This window comes from Periplaneta americana, chromosome 5 (assembly GCF_040183065.1).
Source record: "Periplaneta americana isolate PAMFEO1 chromosome 5, P.americana_PAMFEO1_priV1, whole genome shotgun sequence".
Lineage (NCBI taxonomy): Eukaryota > Metazoa > Arthropoda > Insecta > Blattodea > Blattidae > Periplaneta > Periplaneta americana.
This window is the reverse complement of record NC_091121.1, coordinates 33,300,128-33,317,168: the sequence shown is the minus strand read 5'-3', so window position 1 is coordinate 33,317,168 and position 17,041 is coordinate 33,300,128. Positions and strand designations below refer to the sequence as shown.

The 17,041-nt window shown below is 34.8% G+C and overlaps 1 protein-coding gene across 1 annotated transcript in view; it reads right to left on the bottom strand.

Annotated features, from left to right (window-relative positions):
* side-IV (sidestep IV) overlaps positions 1 to 17,041 on the bottom strand; it is a 620,396-nt gene that overhangs the window by 48,284 nt on the left and 555,071 nt on the right. The window contains exon 11 of the mRNA XM_069827023.1: positions 14,763 to 15,065. Coding sequence (XP_069683124.1) covers positions 14,763 to 15,065 — 303 coding nt within the window. The remainder of the gene's footprint in view (positions 1 to 14,762; positions 15,066 to 17,041) is intronic.

The following is a 17,041-nucleotide window of genomic DNA, read 5'->3' as shown; positions in this document are numbered from 1 at the left end:
TTCATGTTGGACGCTGGCATACGTGTTGCACAATTGTACAATTGTTGTGGGTGCATTTTTGTGTTAGGTAAGATATAGAATACCTAGTTGATTAGTTTCGAGGAGTGTTTGTGTGCAAGACATGTTATTACATGTATGAATCAGCTCGCCCATTCTGTTCGGAGTTTATTACATAATTTCAGTATACTCGGACCCTACGAGATAGGCAGTACGTAAGTTACTGAATAAATATTAGAAACACGAAAAAAAAAAGGCTTATAGAAATTGATCAATATTAAGCGGCTAGATTAGATTGCATTGGCGCTATTCTCGAACGTCTGTCACTAAAATCACTAAAAAAAAGCTCTGCAGACTGGCAGACCTACTTTCAAGAATGCAACTTTTCTCTGGCAACAAAATGGCACTTCTCATTTCGAAATAGATGTAAGAAACTATTTCAGTAGTAGTTTTGGGGAAGGGAATTCTTCGCCTAAGAATGAGAGATTATTAGCTTCCCCATTCATATAACTTATCTCTAAGATTTTTTTATTTTGAGAATCTGTAAAATATGTGGTATTCTCTAGAAATCTAGGGATACTGAATATCATCATTTTTTAACCATGAATTCGAAAGAAAACAAGAAATTTTGCTAGAAGGCATGTAAGGATATTTTTTTTTCCTTCGGAGCAGGGTCCGCAGGTAAGCACCTCAGTATTAGGGTTATTGTGCAACCTCCTTATGTTGGAATGATTGTTGAAGTCTATTAGAGTCGATATTCAAGCGTATGATCCACTACATAATGTCATCGTATTGATTCCTCCACAGCATCCAGTTCTGACTGGAGACCTAATCCTCCACCAGCCTGTGATGTTACTCTGCAGCCTCCTCAAATCGAAGGGATTTGTTCGCAGCTTATGTCCCTCAATCTGTTGAATCCGCAAACCAGAAGAATATGCCGTCATCGATTCCACGACTCACTTAAGCGACATCTATCCAAGGGAGATACACTCCCCGGTCACTCGCAGTCAGCTTATTAAAGCCCCTGCGGCTTCGTTGGATATGTGCAGCTCCCGTAAACAGATGCCGCCCATAGGATGGTCCCGAAACTACTCCCGCCGTGGTGCAACGCCGAAAGTTACCCAGTAATTCAGCTTCGAGTGGTTGAGGGAATACCTCAGAAAAACCCCAACCTGGTAACTTGTCCCGACCAGGATTTGAACCCGGGCCCGCTCGTTTCACGGTCAAGAAAGCTAACCGTTACTTCACAGCGGTGGACATGCAAGGCTATTGCTAGGTTATGTCAGGTGTGTACTGAAATTAATGAAGGGAAATTTGAATATTTGTAGTTTTACTTTGATATATACACACATACATAAAAAGTTCTGTCCATGGACAGGTCTTTCACTGCAAACACAGTATTCTCCAATCTTTTCTATTTTCTGCTTTCCTCTCAGTATCCACACATATGATCCACATATCAAAATGTCGTCTATCATCTGATATCTTATTCTGCCCTAACTCTTCTCCCGTTCACCATTCCTTCCCGTGCAATCTTCAGTAGGCAGTTTTCTTCTCAGCTAGTGATCCAACCAATTCCTTTTTATCTTTCAGATCAGTTACAGCATCATTCTTTCTTCATCCACTCTTTCCAACACAGCTTCATTTCTTATTCTGTCTGTCCACTTCACACGCTCCATCCCTCTTCATATCCACATTTCAAAATGCTTCTATTCGTTTTTCTTCATTCCGTAGTAATCCCCATGTTTCTGCCCCGTACAATGCCGCACTCCATACAAAGCACTTCAATAGTCTCTTCCTTAGTTCTTTTTCCAGAGATTCGCAGAAGATGCTGTTTTTTCTATTAAAAGCTTCCTTTGCCATTACTATCCTCCTTTTGACTTCCTGGCTGCAGCTCATGTTACTGCTTATACTACATCCCAAGTATTTGAAGCTGTTCACTTGCTCTAGTGTCTCATTTAGAATTTGTAAGGTTATCTTGTTATTTTTCTTGCGACAACCATGGTCTCCGTCTTGTTTTCATTTATCTTCATCCCATATTTTAACGTAAATATTGATGCAGTATGCAATAAACTGATACATGGGCCATTCTGTGTATTCATAAATATTTAATAATTTATGAATGGGATAGCCCAGTATGTTCTTAGAGAAAATAAGTTCATGAAAACAAACTGTAACTTGCATCTATGTGTGGGCAATGTAATGGAGTTATCTGCTTTAAATGTACGTCGATAATGAAGTATGACACTTACTTTGCGAGAAACTATTTGCTGTTGAATTTGTTGGTAAAATTGTCGATTCATTTCAATTACTAGCTTTGAAAACTGTTGAATATTTGATGAGCTTCGCATACAAGCTAAGTGCTAATACAAGCGTTGTTCACTTTCTTTGCAAGAAGAGTCGAAACGACTCTCTAGGGTGCTCTGTGCCGATACCGTCAGACCACTAATACTAGCTATATGTTAACAGTTAAGTAAGTGCCGATAAAATATGCAGAGCGAGGTAATGAGAAGTGTCTGGTTACAACGTTTACATTGAAACAGGTCGCCACGAGGCATGATGGAAGTGTCATCACATTAAGGTCTCCAGTGCCGCATCGAAGACCACCATATCAGTGGTGTCCAAAGTATACCACTAGCAGAGTACGTCAAACAGGAACAAAAGTTGGCAGTCTTTCAGTTAAAGCAGTAGTTCTCAAATTTTTTGAAGACGCGACCTACTTTTGGGAGGGGACATTTTTGTTTGTAACTACCGTACCGTTACTAACCAAATTCGAAAAACACAAATCACTGTAAAACAGAAAAAAACAATAATTTTACTCAAAACCAGTGGATACCAACTAACTCCTAAGGTATCGGCATTGACAAGTGGAGAAATCGGAATATGTTAACCTATTTTCCAATAAGTTCTTTTTGGCTTCTTAGATTATATTTTTCGAACATTTAAACATTTTGAATAGTAGTTTTGAAAGCCTAGATACTAATAGAATAATATCCCGAAATACGTTCGGCGGATTTACAAGGAAATTTAATTTCTGGTTGGTATCACTTGAAAGAGAAAATATTTGATTCATACAAGTATAGCCATCTGACGTCTGGAATAATAGTTTGGGGTAATGATCCTAAATTAATTAAGTTGTTGAAACTACAAAAGAGGGCAGTAAGAATAATCTGTAATGTTGATAACCGTACACATTTTAAACCTTTATTTCGGAGACTTGAAATTTTAACTGTACCGTCTTTGTATATTTTAAGTTGTTTAATATATGTACAAACAAATATTAATAATTTCACTACAAATAGCCCAGTGCATAGCTATTCTACAAGGCATAAAATTATTTAAGAAAAGGACAATGTAACTACACTACTACTAATAGCAGCTTAGTAGAGATTTGTAAAAAGTTATATAATGTTTTACCCGACAATATTAGACATTTAAGCTTGAGGCTTTTTAAGAAAGAAATTAAAAATAATTAATAGACTGGTCACTATATAATATTGGTGAGTATTTTAACTCTATATAGCTGTATACCTTTTAAGGAGAATTGTCTATGCGATATTATAAAATGCGATTATTTCCTTGTATGTAACTTATGAACATATTGCTTACTTGTAAATTTTTTTTTATTATCTAATGTTTTTTTAACATGACATGTTCCTATGCTGGAATGTACAGTCTTTGGAATGAAATTATTATTATTATTATTATTATTATTATTATTATTATTATTATTATTAACACTAGGAAGACCGGACTTTGCGAACACCCTAATACGACCGTCCAAAAATGTCCCGTCCATAATCAGATATGTCTTGGGTCGGAAACTGGTACTTTTTATGAAAAAAATCTATATCCTGCATGGAAGAGAATCTATGATCATCAAATAACATTTTTAGAATTTTAAACATCAAGTACAGTCATCTCAGAAAGTTGCTGTTTCGATATATTTTCATGTAAAATGTCATAAAATGAAACTTTTCACGTATATTTCGTACATAATATCTTATGCAGATAATTGGCGTATATTTTGATATACATCTTCATCGTGTGTCTAGATTATGGTGGCTGGGCAAATTTTGACATCTAGATGCAAGATAGATAGGAGTGGAGAAATGTAATATGTGAAAGAGGAGGGAAAGACAGTGGATTTTCCTACGATCTTCTAGACGGAGCCAGGACAACATTTCGAGGGATGGCGTTATGTGATGAGCCCGGCGAATATTGCAGACGAAACGGACGCACATATTATGAACACGTTGTAGTCTCTGTGCCCAAGTAACGCTTAGGTCAGTAAGCAGAATATCACAACAATTGAAGTAGGACATCAAGAGTGTTTGCACTAAAATCATCGACATTTCCCCCGTTAAAGTAAGTACAGTGCATATCCCTTTCAGTTCTTCGGTAACAAATCTTGCATTCACATGGATAATAATCTCAACTGGAACATGAAAATCAAAGAAACCTGCAGAAAAGTATATTCTATTACCCATGTGCTAAAAAGGATAAATCTTCATCTCCCCTCTTGCTTAAAAATGTCCCTTGTGCAGACACTTGTATTTCCCTATTTTGACTATGCTGACATTTTACTGACTGACCTCTCCAGCGACAACGAAACGAAATTACAACGTGCTCATAATTTGTGTGTACGTTTTGTAAGCAATGTTCGTAAATATGATCATATTACCCCATCCCTGGAAGCAATAGGTTGGCTTAAACTAGATAAGAAAAGAAATTTACATGCACTTCTCCTTCTCTTCGAAATCTTGAACCCTTCTATTCCTTCGTACCTGTCGTCTCGCTTCACTTACCTTTCTTCCCACCACAATCTGAACACATGCTGTCGCCATGAAACAATACTAACAATACCATCCCATCGCACCTCCTCATACTCATCCTCTTTCACAATAGCCCTGCCAAGACTGTGGAATTCGCTACCTGCTAGCATCAGGGACTGTCGAAATAAAATTAAATTCAAACGCAAACTTATTAGGCACTTGCTCAGTAATTGAGACTCGTTCAGACATGATTTCTTGTAAATAGTTCTCTTCATCTATCATAAAATATTTCAATATCCTGTAATTTCATCACTATAGAATTTTGTTAGTGTAGGTTTAATTTGTAATTCAGTACATAATAAAATATTCTTTGTTCTTAACTTCTATGATAAAATGTCTAGCTTTCATTAATCAAGTAATCTTGTCATACTTTAATTCTTATTGTAATTGTAATTGTAGATTTAATGTTAATTGTAATTTTATTGTTCATATTATAGTTGGAATCTCCTGGTAGAGGGGCAGAGAAGGCCTGATGGCCTTATCTCTACCAGGTTAAATAAATAAATACTACTACTACTAAAATCCTTTTTAGGGAAAAGGGTAGATAATACTTCATTCGCCTAAACGAGTGGATTAATGAGAATATTTTTTTGCAAGTTTCTGCACCTTGAATTTTCCAATTTAAACTTTATAAATATATTGATTCATTTAACAGAATTTCGGTGCCGCATATTTTAGTCGGAGACAAATTTGGAATGGTAATATTCGTTAACAAACGTGAATGACCCACAATTATTGACTGTGACTTTTCTGGATTTAGTTTAAGTTGGAAATTCCGTGCCCATGTCCAAATTGTGTCGAAATCGTCATTCATTTCAGTTATTAAATAATTTAATTTGTATGTGTGAAATTTTATGTATACTTGAAGGTCGCCTGCGTAGAGATAGTGTCGGCAGTACTTTAAAGATTCTGATATGTCGCTTATACAGTGTGTTTCCGAGGTGGTGTTACAAACTTTCAGGGATGATGGCGAAGGGCACATGTATCAATTTGAGATAAGGAACCCTGGTCCGGAAATGACCGAGTCGAAAGTTACAAGCAAAAATAGTGGTGTGGAAATGAAATAGTTTTTTCCTCTGTACACCTTATTTATGTGTATTTATCTGTACATCTTACACATACTGTATTCATCTGACGTTGTTTACGTTGCCTACTTACAGTATTCCATTCAGTGCGCTGTCTGAGGGGTGGGGACAGGAAACTACACCAAAGCAATGCAGATATCGTAATGTGTAACGGACATGATCGGTCCTGATATGCACGTCTGTAGACAGCAGTGTATGTGTACAAGTTGCAGTGTCCAGTCGATCAGTCCTAGTGAAATGGAGGAGTACACGAGAGCGGAATAAGCAGAACTGATTTAGTATACGGATGAGCCAATGGAAACAGTAGACAAGCTCACAGATTGTATCGGGGCAAGTACCCACGTAGGAGACATCCGGCCCATATCATCTTTCCACGACTGTTCCAAAGGTTAAAGGAAGGATGGCACGTGGTGCCAAATTACAATTCCATTTCCACACAACTATTTTTGCTGATAACTTTCGACTCAGTCATTTCCGGACCATGATTCCTTATCTCAAATTGATACATGTGCCCTTCGCGATCATCCCTGAAAGTTTGTAACACCACCTCGGAAACACACTGTATAGATTAAAAACAATAAAGGACCGAGAACTGATCCCCTTAACATCGTATTTGATAAAATTTACTTATGAAGTAGTACTTTATTTTCAGACTAAGATACATCAACTTGTTTGCTCAAAGAGACTAAAAGTACTCGATAAAATACAACAGTAAAATCTTATGAAGATTATTATCTTGCAGACCTCCAGCTCTAGAGTTGTAATACAGACTCTTTCAAGGCGAGGTCTGTCAGTTGATGAGAGAACGTGACTTATGACTCCCTTGTGAGTTTCGTGGCTTTCCAATCATTAGCGGTGGCTCTCCCTCTTCACAACTTAAAGGGGAAAGTTTCTCTTTAAAATGCCATCGATTTGCACACCCTTCCCTGATGATCTCATTTTAACTCAAGATGTAGAAGACAGGCTACAAACTATTTGCATTTTAAAGCAAATTTGTTAAAAATTCAATTTACCACTTCTATGAAAGTGAATACATCATTTAACAATAAAAGCACTAAAAGAATATTTCAATTATTTAACATGCAAAGTGACGTCAGAGAGATAAGCTTAAGTCGCCGTGAACACAGGAGGAGGATTTTGGTTTTACTTCACGGGTCTTAGTAATAAAAACTCTATATATAGGCGTTTAACTGTCTTATACAATGACTATATGCAACTATCACTTTCTTTAATTGCCATTATTTTAATAATTATTCCATTGTACTTTTATTGTAATTTATATCATTGCTAATGTTTTTGTTATATTGTCTTTGTATTAAGCCACTGGCTGTTGTACAACACATTAAATATAAGTAAATAAATAAATAAATAAATAATTAAATAAATAAATAATTTTCAATTTTATTATTATTATTATTATTATTATTATTATTATTATTATTATTATTATTATTATTTATTATTATTATTCAGTTTAATTACTTCCTTATATTTTTGTCTGATTATTATTTTTATTGTTATTATCATTATTATTGCCATTATTTTATTACATAATTATTTTATTGGTGTGTTGAGTAGATGAAAGGAAATTTTATTGTATTGTACTTACTATATATTGTGTTATATTAAATTAATTACGTAATTTTATATCATACTGGTTGAGTGAAGAGAAGGCCGAATGGCCCAATTCTGGTAGTGAAAATAGATTATTATTATTATTATTATTATTATTATTATTATTCTTTATTATTATTATTATTCAGTTTAATTACTTCCTTATATTTTGCCTCATTATTATTATTATTGTTATTATCATTATTATTGCCATTATTTTATTACATAATTATTTTATTGGTGTGTTGAGTAGATGAAAGGAAATTTTATTGTATTGTACTTACTATATATTGTGTTATATTAAATTAATTACGTAATTTTACATCATACTGGTTGAGTGAAGAGAAGGCCGAATGGCCTAATTCCTGTAGTGAAAATAGATGATTATTATTATTATTATTATTATTATTATTATTATTATTATTATTATTATTATTATTATTCAGTTTAATTACTTCATTATATTTTTGTCTGATTATTATTATTATTGTTATTATCATTATTATTGCCATTATTTTATTACATAATTATTTTATTGGTGTGTTGAAAAGATGAAATGAAATTTTATTGTATTGTACTTACTATGTATTGTATTATATTAAATTAATTACGTAATTTTATGTCATACTGGTTGTGTGAAGAGAAGGCCGAATGGTCTAATTCTGATAGTGAAAATAAACGATTATTATTATTATTATTAGGCCCTATTATTATTATTATTATTATCATCATAATTAATGTTATTTTAATTATTTTATAACAATTATTTTATTGGTGTGTTGAAAAGATAAAAGTAAATTTTATTGTATTGTACTTATTATGTATTGTACTATATTAAATTAATTACGTAGGTAATTTACTATTATAGTGGTTGACTGGAACAGAAGGCCGAATGGCCTAACTTTGCCACTTAAAAAAATTATCATCATCATCATCGTCACCATCATCATCATCATTATCATAATCATCATCATCATCATCACTTTGCTTATTCAAAAGCCGTATGAAGCATATTATGTTGAGAAACTTAACGAATGATGTTTTCAATTGGGTAGTACACCAGTAATACCTGACGCGTGAACAGAGTCACTACACCGCAGACGCCTAGCGCCAAGCATTCGTAACGTTTCGTGTCGCTTTTATGCGAACGGTGCATAGGGTGATAAACCAAACCTGCAAGCACTTGCGGTATCTGCACTCGAAGCATTTCTCTCCCTTGTTAATTGGCTTAGACGCCCACCAAGTTCACCACAGGTGAATATCAAGCATATTTTATGTATACTGCAGTCTTCATATATTCCATTTAATACAACAGTTGCGGACAGATTTTACGTAAATGTGGCGATGTGTGTCTTAGTGCAAGAACGACGTAATTTGAGGTTTATGTATTTAAAGAGGAACTATCGGCCAAACAAGAGAGAATCACGAAATCAACCTGCAAGTCCAGATTCTTCGTGTTGCTTTTATTTTTCATTGATTGTGCTCTGTGGATTTTTCCAACATCCATCAATATTAATAATTCTATTATCATTTCGCAACTATATGTCCCGTGTGATCAGTCCCATGACAATTGGTCCCAAAAAAGGAAATCGTCCTAAAAACAGTTCGTACCACAAATATGTCCCATGACAATCGGTCCCAAAAAGAAATTTATGAATAATTCTGCGTGCTTGGGAAAAGTGACACAAGTCAGTTTCCACAAACCTTTTTTGATAATTTAATCATAACTTACGGAACATCTGCTCGCTTGGAGAAAAATACATAAGTATTTCTCACATTACAATAATATCATACAAAAAAAAATCAAATCGACATAAACCAGTGTAAGTCGTCAATAAATTATCAAAAATGGTTTGTGGAAACTGACTTATGTCACTTTTCCCGAGCACAGCAGAATTAACAACAATATTTTAACATTTTCATAAATTTAACAATACAACCATTACCACAGAAACAGTGATTTCTATTTGACTTATATCAATAAAATTTTACAGCTTCAATACACATTCCTCATGGACCGTCTCCGCCTCACGACAAATGAGAGAGGCAATCCTAAATTAAAATTGAAAAGTTTCCTATACAATTGGCATCGAGCTGCTGAGAAGAAGACAGAATGGCGTTGCAAGGGAAGAGGAGATTGTAATAAACTGAAAAGCGCACAAATGTGCATTGTTTCAACCTTAGTTTGCATTTGCGTAGTCTTTTTGTGCATAGTTCTATGTGGTAGCGTTCACAGACTTTACTACACAATTCACACACGCATGCTTGGGTTGGGTCGTGATAGTCTTGGTATATATTAGGTGGTGGAAGCCGTGGATTGCCAGTCTTGTCACGACGTGCAGCAGTTCGAAATTTGGGGTCGTCCATGTTCGGTCTGTCATGGCTTCGGTGCCGTAGAACTCAGACCATACTTCTTCTCTTTTCCTCTCCATGGTTTCCAAAAGCCTTGGTGTGTTGTAACAAATACCGAAGTTTGATGTCTTCTATTAGGAAAGGTTCTCTAGCTAGGAGATATACCAATCGTCAATCGTGATCTAGTTGTTTTTGATAGTCCAAGTGTTCTTTTTAGATATGTTGATTTTACCTTTTCTAATGCATTTAGGTTACTTTCTGTCAGATGACTCCATATAACCTCAATTACGTAGCATAGTATCGGCATGATTTTGGCCTTGAATATGTTTAGAGCTGTTGCTAGGCTGAGTAGCAGTATATTTTTTATGTCGTGCATTCCCATTACTGCTTGGGCTGTCCTCTCTGTCACTTGTTTTGTGAAGCAATTGGGGGTTGGCTGCAATGTCATTCCGAGGTATTTAAAGTCTGGTGAGATTTTGATTTTTTGCCCTCTGATGCTGATTTCAGCAGCTGCGGGTGAAAGAGGGGATTGTGGTGCCAGATTACACTTACAAAGAGGTACGTCAACAATTTTACGAGAAACGAAACAGATCTATCCACAGAACTGAGGTAAGAGTAAAGCGACAGAAGTCATAGCTAATATCAATGAAGATGCACAAACTTTTAATGAGGCAACAATATCAATTATTTATTAACCGTCACATAAAGACCACGATCAGTCAAACATATTTGACATTATCAAAAAAAGTATGCGATATAATGTCCAAACAATAAAAATCCAACGTCTTTCTAAATAAATGGTAATACAACTCTAGCAGCACACTTTATTATCACTTTGTACCACTAATGGTACAACTAAAACGTTGGTACCAATTAGTTTGGTACGAAATGTAACAGGGTACATATAGATTGTGGAACACATTGTCGGGGACAAATTTCAACCGGACGAATAGAATGGGACGAATTGTCTAACAATCTTCAATTATTCTTGCTATATTGAATGGTTCCTCACCCACTTTCCAAATACATACTTTAATATTAGTATTAATGGTCGTTTAGTTATGTGTTACTTTTAACAGTCTACTGACTGAATTTTTATGCAGGGCTTATGACACTTTTAATCGGTATCTTTATCTTCGTATTTTATATGTGCCAGAAAGGAGAAGAAGCGTCGGGATTTGCTGTCAAAGACATGCCAATTATGAGCCTAAGTTGGAATATTCGAAACCGAACTACTACAATCAATTGAAACCTGTGGCAGAAGATAGGGAGGGCCCATGTAAAATAAACGCTCTATGGCGTGCATAGAAGCTGACAGGGTTTCATTCGATGCAGCTTTAATATTATGTTGTTCTCTTATAGAAAACAATTATAAATCATTACAATAAAATTAAAATATAATACATTTTAAACAATTGCAATGATTTCAATAACACATAACAATAATGAATGTATTATACAAATAAAACAAATAAGCGATATGAACATCATATAGAAGAAACTAATAAGAAAAATTAGTGCTACTTTGCGGCAACACTGGCCAATAGAGGGGTTTTATAGTAAATATAAAATCGAAACTTCATTGCTAATGTAAGATCTATGGAATATAGTAAATGAAATGAAAATGAAATGAAATGAAATAAGGCTGTCTGCACTTGTAAATGACAAATAATGGAAGTATTGATTTATGATTTAGAGTTGTTTTTAATCACAGAACATTGTTTAATTGAATGAACACTTATTCCTATGAATGATAACTTAGTGGGTGAAAAGGAACGCCTTGAAGCTACACTTCCTAGAGTCACAGGGACGGTCTTAACAAACGGGGAAATCTAAAGTGGCATTGTGTTCATTTTCGGGGATGGTCGATGTTCTTAGGTGATTATTAGGAAAGATTCAGAGTATCTTCGAAACTAAAAACTCAGTTGTGTGTTTTCCTTCATCTCATCCCTAACTCCTGAGGGTTGTGAGCATAATGACTGTTAGGTTATAATAGCCAAATTACCTTGTTAAATGTTGGATGTATTTTAATATTATTTTACCATATCAACTAAGTATTTTTTAAATAGTATGGTATTGTATTATGTGAGAACACAAACCAACAGATGAAAATAATTTGAATTGTGGCACATATTAATAATTTAAGACCTCCCCGGAATAAGGGTATAATACAGGTGAAAGGGAAATTATTTTAGGGGCATATTTCTTTAGGCCTATACTTACTAGCACAACCATTCAACCTTTTCACCAATCAACGACAGAATTTTATTAAGCTATTAAATATAATGGTTGTATTGTTATAAATGAAAGTTTCAAAATTACTTTTTTCACATAAGTCACAAAAGTAAATGTACTTGAAGCAAGTAAAGAGATAGGTTTGGAAGTAAATCCCGAAAAGACAAAGTATATGATTATATCTCGTGACCAGAATATTGTACGAAATGGAAATATAAAAATTGGAGATTTATCCTTCGAAGAGGTGGAAAAATTCAAATATCTTGGAGCAACAGTAACAAATATAAATGACACTCGGGAACAAATTAAACACAGAATAAATATGGGAAATGCGTGTTATTATTCGGTTGAGAAGCTCTTATCATCCAGTCTGCTGTCCAAAAATCTGACAGAATTTATAAAACAGTTATATTACCGGTTGTTCTGTATGGTTGTGAAACTTGGACTCTCACTCTGAGATAGGAACATAGGTTAAGGGTGTTTGAGAATAAGGTGCTTAGGAAAATATTTGGGGCTAAGCGGGATGAAGTTACAGGAGAATGGAGAAAGTTACACAACACAGAACAGCACGCATTGCATTCTTCACCTGATATAATTAGGAATATTAAATCCAGACGTTTGAGATGGGCAGGGCATGTAGCACGTATGGGCGAATCCAGAAATGCATATAGAGTGCTAGTTGGGAGGCCGAAGGGAAAATACCTTTAGGGAGGCCGAGACGTAGATGGGAAGATAATATTAAAATGGATTTGAGGGAGGTCGGATATGATGATAGAGATTGGAGTAATCTTGCTCAGGATAGGGACCAATGGCGGGTGGCAATGAACCTGCGGGTTCCTTGAAAGCTAGTAAGTAAGTAAGTAAGTAAGTAAGTAAAGTAAGTGAGTGAGTGAGTAATTATGTAAGTCACAAATGTAATTAATTTAAATTTAAATCCTTTATCCGGGAGGTCTTCAATTATTATTCCCATTACTGGTAATTGAATTGGTTAATGGAATTTTCTTATAATTTTTACAATTATAATAGCGTATACTGTAGCTCTATTATTTTTAACTTATTGATTGCCATTTCAGAGTAACAACACGAAAAAACATACGATCGTGAACAAGGCTAATTCGTGGATACTGATCGCGTGATCAGCAATGACGGCATAAATATATGATAATCGCCTTCAAAGCGAATATTCTCAGCACAAATTCAGGATTATTTCAAGGCCAAGACAGGAGGATTATGCGACTATGTATACAAAGAGTGAGCTCGGACTTGAGTTATTCATGGTCTTAGGAAAGTCCTAAGAATAGTTTGCCACTGACTGTGTATACGGGTCTAAGCATCATTCCCGCTACAGGAGCGGTGAGACACAAGAAGACCACTAGGGGCTGCAATGCAGTGTTGCCAAAACATAAATTGTATCCCCGTCAGTATAACACCTCGAAATGCGTCAAAATCCGTCAAAGTTAAAAAAACTCCCTCTCTCTCTTTTTTTCTCTCGATATATATATATATATATATATATATATATATATATATATATATATATATATATATACACACATACATACTGTGTATATACAGTATATTTAAAAGCATATTTTAACACAACTTACTTACCAATCCTGATTAAAATAATAATTCGTCAACATCTAACTTTGATTACGAGGAAATCTGAAATAGGGGATTCTTAAACATATACATACTACGTTTTCATGGAGTATTCAGATCGATCTGAATACACTACAGTATTGAAATCTTCATGAAAATGGGGATTCAATTCGACCTGAGTCTCTAGGTCGATACACCTAAAAAGTGGGATCGGATCGTATTCAATTCGAATTGAGTTCCATGAAAACGGGTTTCGTATTCAATACGATCTCAATACGCTAAGCGCGTGATCGATCGTCATTTGTTTGATGTGTGAAATGTTTTACCAACAGCGAATGCAATATCTATGTTGAAAAAGAGTGTTGTAAAACATAATATTTCGTGTTTTCCTAAAGTCAATATTACCATTATTCATTAACAACCAGAATATTAAGTTTCCATGAACCGCATTTGGAAAAAGCAGCATTGCTTATAGCTAATGCCTGTCACGCTAATATGTCGACGACATGTTAACCAAGGTAACCACTTTCAAAAGTTGAGCTTCCGTACTCAGATCGTTTTCAATACGTATCGAATATTGCATGAAAACAGGGATCGTATTCAGTACGGAAAAGTATTCAGTCGATTTAAATACTGCATGAAAACGCAGTAATAGTACGGAACAGGCAGGGCTGTTCAAATAAAAAGTAAAATCTCCCAAACATTAAACAATTAAAAATGACAGCAGCTAAAAATGTCAAAAGACGATGTAAATCGTAATTTCCGCCAGAAAATCCGTCACCCGTCAATGCTATTTTTTTTCCCGTCCGCTACGTTGAAATTCCGTCACTTTTGACGGAATTTCCTTCCAGTTGGCAACACTGCTGCAGTGCTAGTCTTCAGGCTTCTCTTACGTAACGGAGATGAAAAACATGATTTGTACGAAATCCAAAACAACTCTGTAAGTTAGTAACAAGATAATCTTAAAGGATTGGATAGAGTCACAGGAGTACAGTTTCAATTGACAGGGCTTAAGTTTATAATAAATGCAAGAGACTCTTACCTGTAAACTTGGCGACACCTTTGAAGGTAACCGCTTCAATTATGTATGGCTCACTTCGACCCTTGGCGTTCACGGCATACAGGTTGACTTGGTAGCTAGCTCCGGGCTCCATTCCGTAAATATCGAAGACTGGAGGTCCGCGGACCACGGTGACGTTGTACCGCGGTCTTAGACCAGGAAGTTCCAACAGCTCCATGAGGAAGCTCTGTGGTAGGCCGCCGTCAAAACTCTCGAGACATTCCACGTGCAACGAATCAGATGTCTGGTTCACAACTGAGCAGTTGATCAGTGGAAACGGGCGTCCTGGGGAGAAACAAGGGTATAGTATATGTCCACATGCGAGTAGATTCTTCTAATTAACTATTAATAGTGGGACTGAGGTTCAAAATTGGCGAATGGGTTTCAAATTCTCATATTAGGCATTCAATTCAATTCAATTCAATTTGTTTGGCCATTAGACATACAGTTTTAGGCTTCGTCAGAATACACTGAAAAACATATAAATACATTAAAAAAAAGCTAATAAAAGAAACAGTAAAATTTAAATAATACAATGAAAACATGAAATAATTTCAAACTTTTAAATTAAAGGAACCTAACTAAATTGCAATTAAACTTATTTATTAAAATACAATTTCATACAAATTTATGTTGAAAAACTCAGCAATAGAATAAAAAGGATTATTTAATAACCAATTGTAAAATCTAGTTTTGAAGCTATTGATTGGTAATTAATAATATAGACTTGGGAGCTTATTATATAATTTCATCCCCATAATTAAAAAGTTTGTGTTGCTCTTGTGTAATCTCCAATATGGAATATTAATTTGTTCACTATTTCTAATTTCATGATCATGTATATTGGCCACTAATGAGTAATTGTCGATATTTTGTCGAGTGTAAAGTACTAGATCATATCGTCGTGTTAATGCAAGAACTAGGTAACTCGAAATTTGCGTTTTTTAGTTACATTTTTTGTAGCATAGCAAAAATCGCACAAAATGTAATGCAAGAACTTGGTAACTGATAGAACGATACCAGCAAGATCTATTTTCCAATATAACAAATAGGTAAATGAAAACGAGACGTATTTCTTAGTGCAATAAATAAGTAAATAGGTGATGTCACAAAGTATGGCAAATCAAGTTACCTAGTTCTTGCATTCACACGACGATATATAGGCTAAACAAATTTATGATTGTTAAAATCCGTGATTGTCTGAAAAGTGGCCGACAATGTTCCAGATAGTTTGATTTACATAAAATTCTAATGGCTTTCTTTTGTAAAATCAAGACGCTTCCAATTTTGGTTCCATTTCCCCAGAAAATTAGGGCATATCAGATTATCGACTGAAAGAAAGAAAAGTAGGCACATCTTAAATAATTTTGAGAAACGCAAGTCATTAATTTCTTTAACAAATATAAAAATCTTGATAGCTTTGTGCATATGTATTCGATGTGCTTATCCCATGTTAAACTGGAGTCTATAAAAAGCCCTAGAAATTTTGTATAGTTGAATCCAATATCGTCCTTATATTTATATAGTTCAATATACAGTATTTGTCATAATTACAACTACAAACTTCAGGTGACTAGAGGACAATGAAATAAGGCAAAAAAATTCCTAACAAATACAGGTCCGAAAACCAACTGTTTTCATGATATGATGTCATTACTGTTGCCTCTGCCATACACTTTCATGTAAACGTTATAGAGTTCTTACGCACATGCTTCCACAACAGCTGTATCGGCCATGGCCTTCCAGGTCCCCCGACTTGAATCCTTTGGATATTTTGTTTGGGGATATTTGAAATGTTTTGAGTATTCCAGCCTTCTTTATAATGTCAACGAACTCCGGTGACGCATTGTCAATTGTTGTCAACTCAGACATACGCCATGGATATTCGAACGTGTACGAATTTCAAAAATAAAATGTGCTGATGCCTGCCTTTTCATGAACGGTAATCGTACTGAGCAGTTTTATAACACACTCTTCCTATAATGTAAATTGGAAGTTATGATATCCCAGAACACCTGTACTGACGAGATGTACTAAAACACCATATAGCTACACACATCAAAATTGTCTAAGGAACAACTAAAAAAATATGAAATATTAAGAGAATTGAACAAGTTACAAAACTGAACAGAAGTGAATATTAAAGTGCGAGTTATTTGTCATTCTACTAGGTTACCATAGTAACCAACGTTATTTTGTATTGTTACTCGTACATTGGAAATAATTAAATTAGTGTGTTTTTACAGGAGACATACTGTATG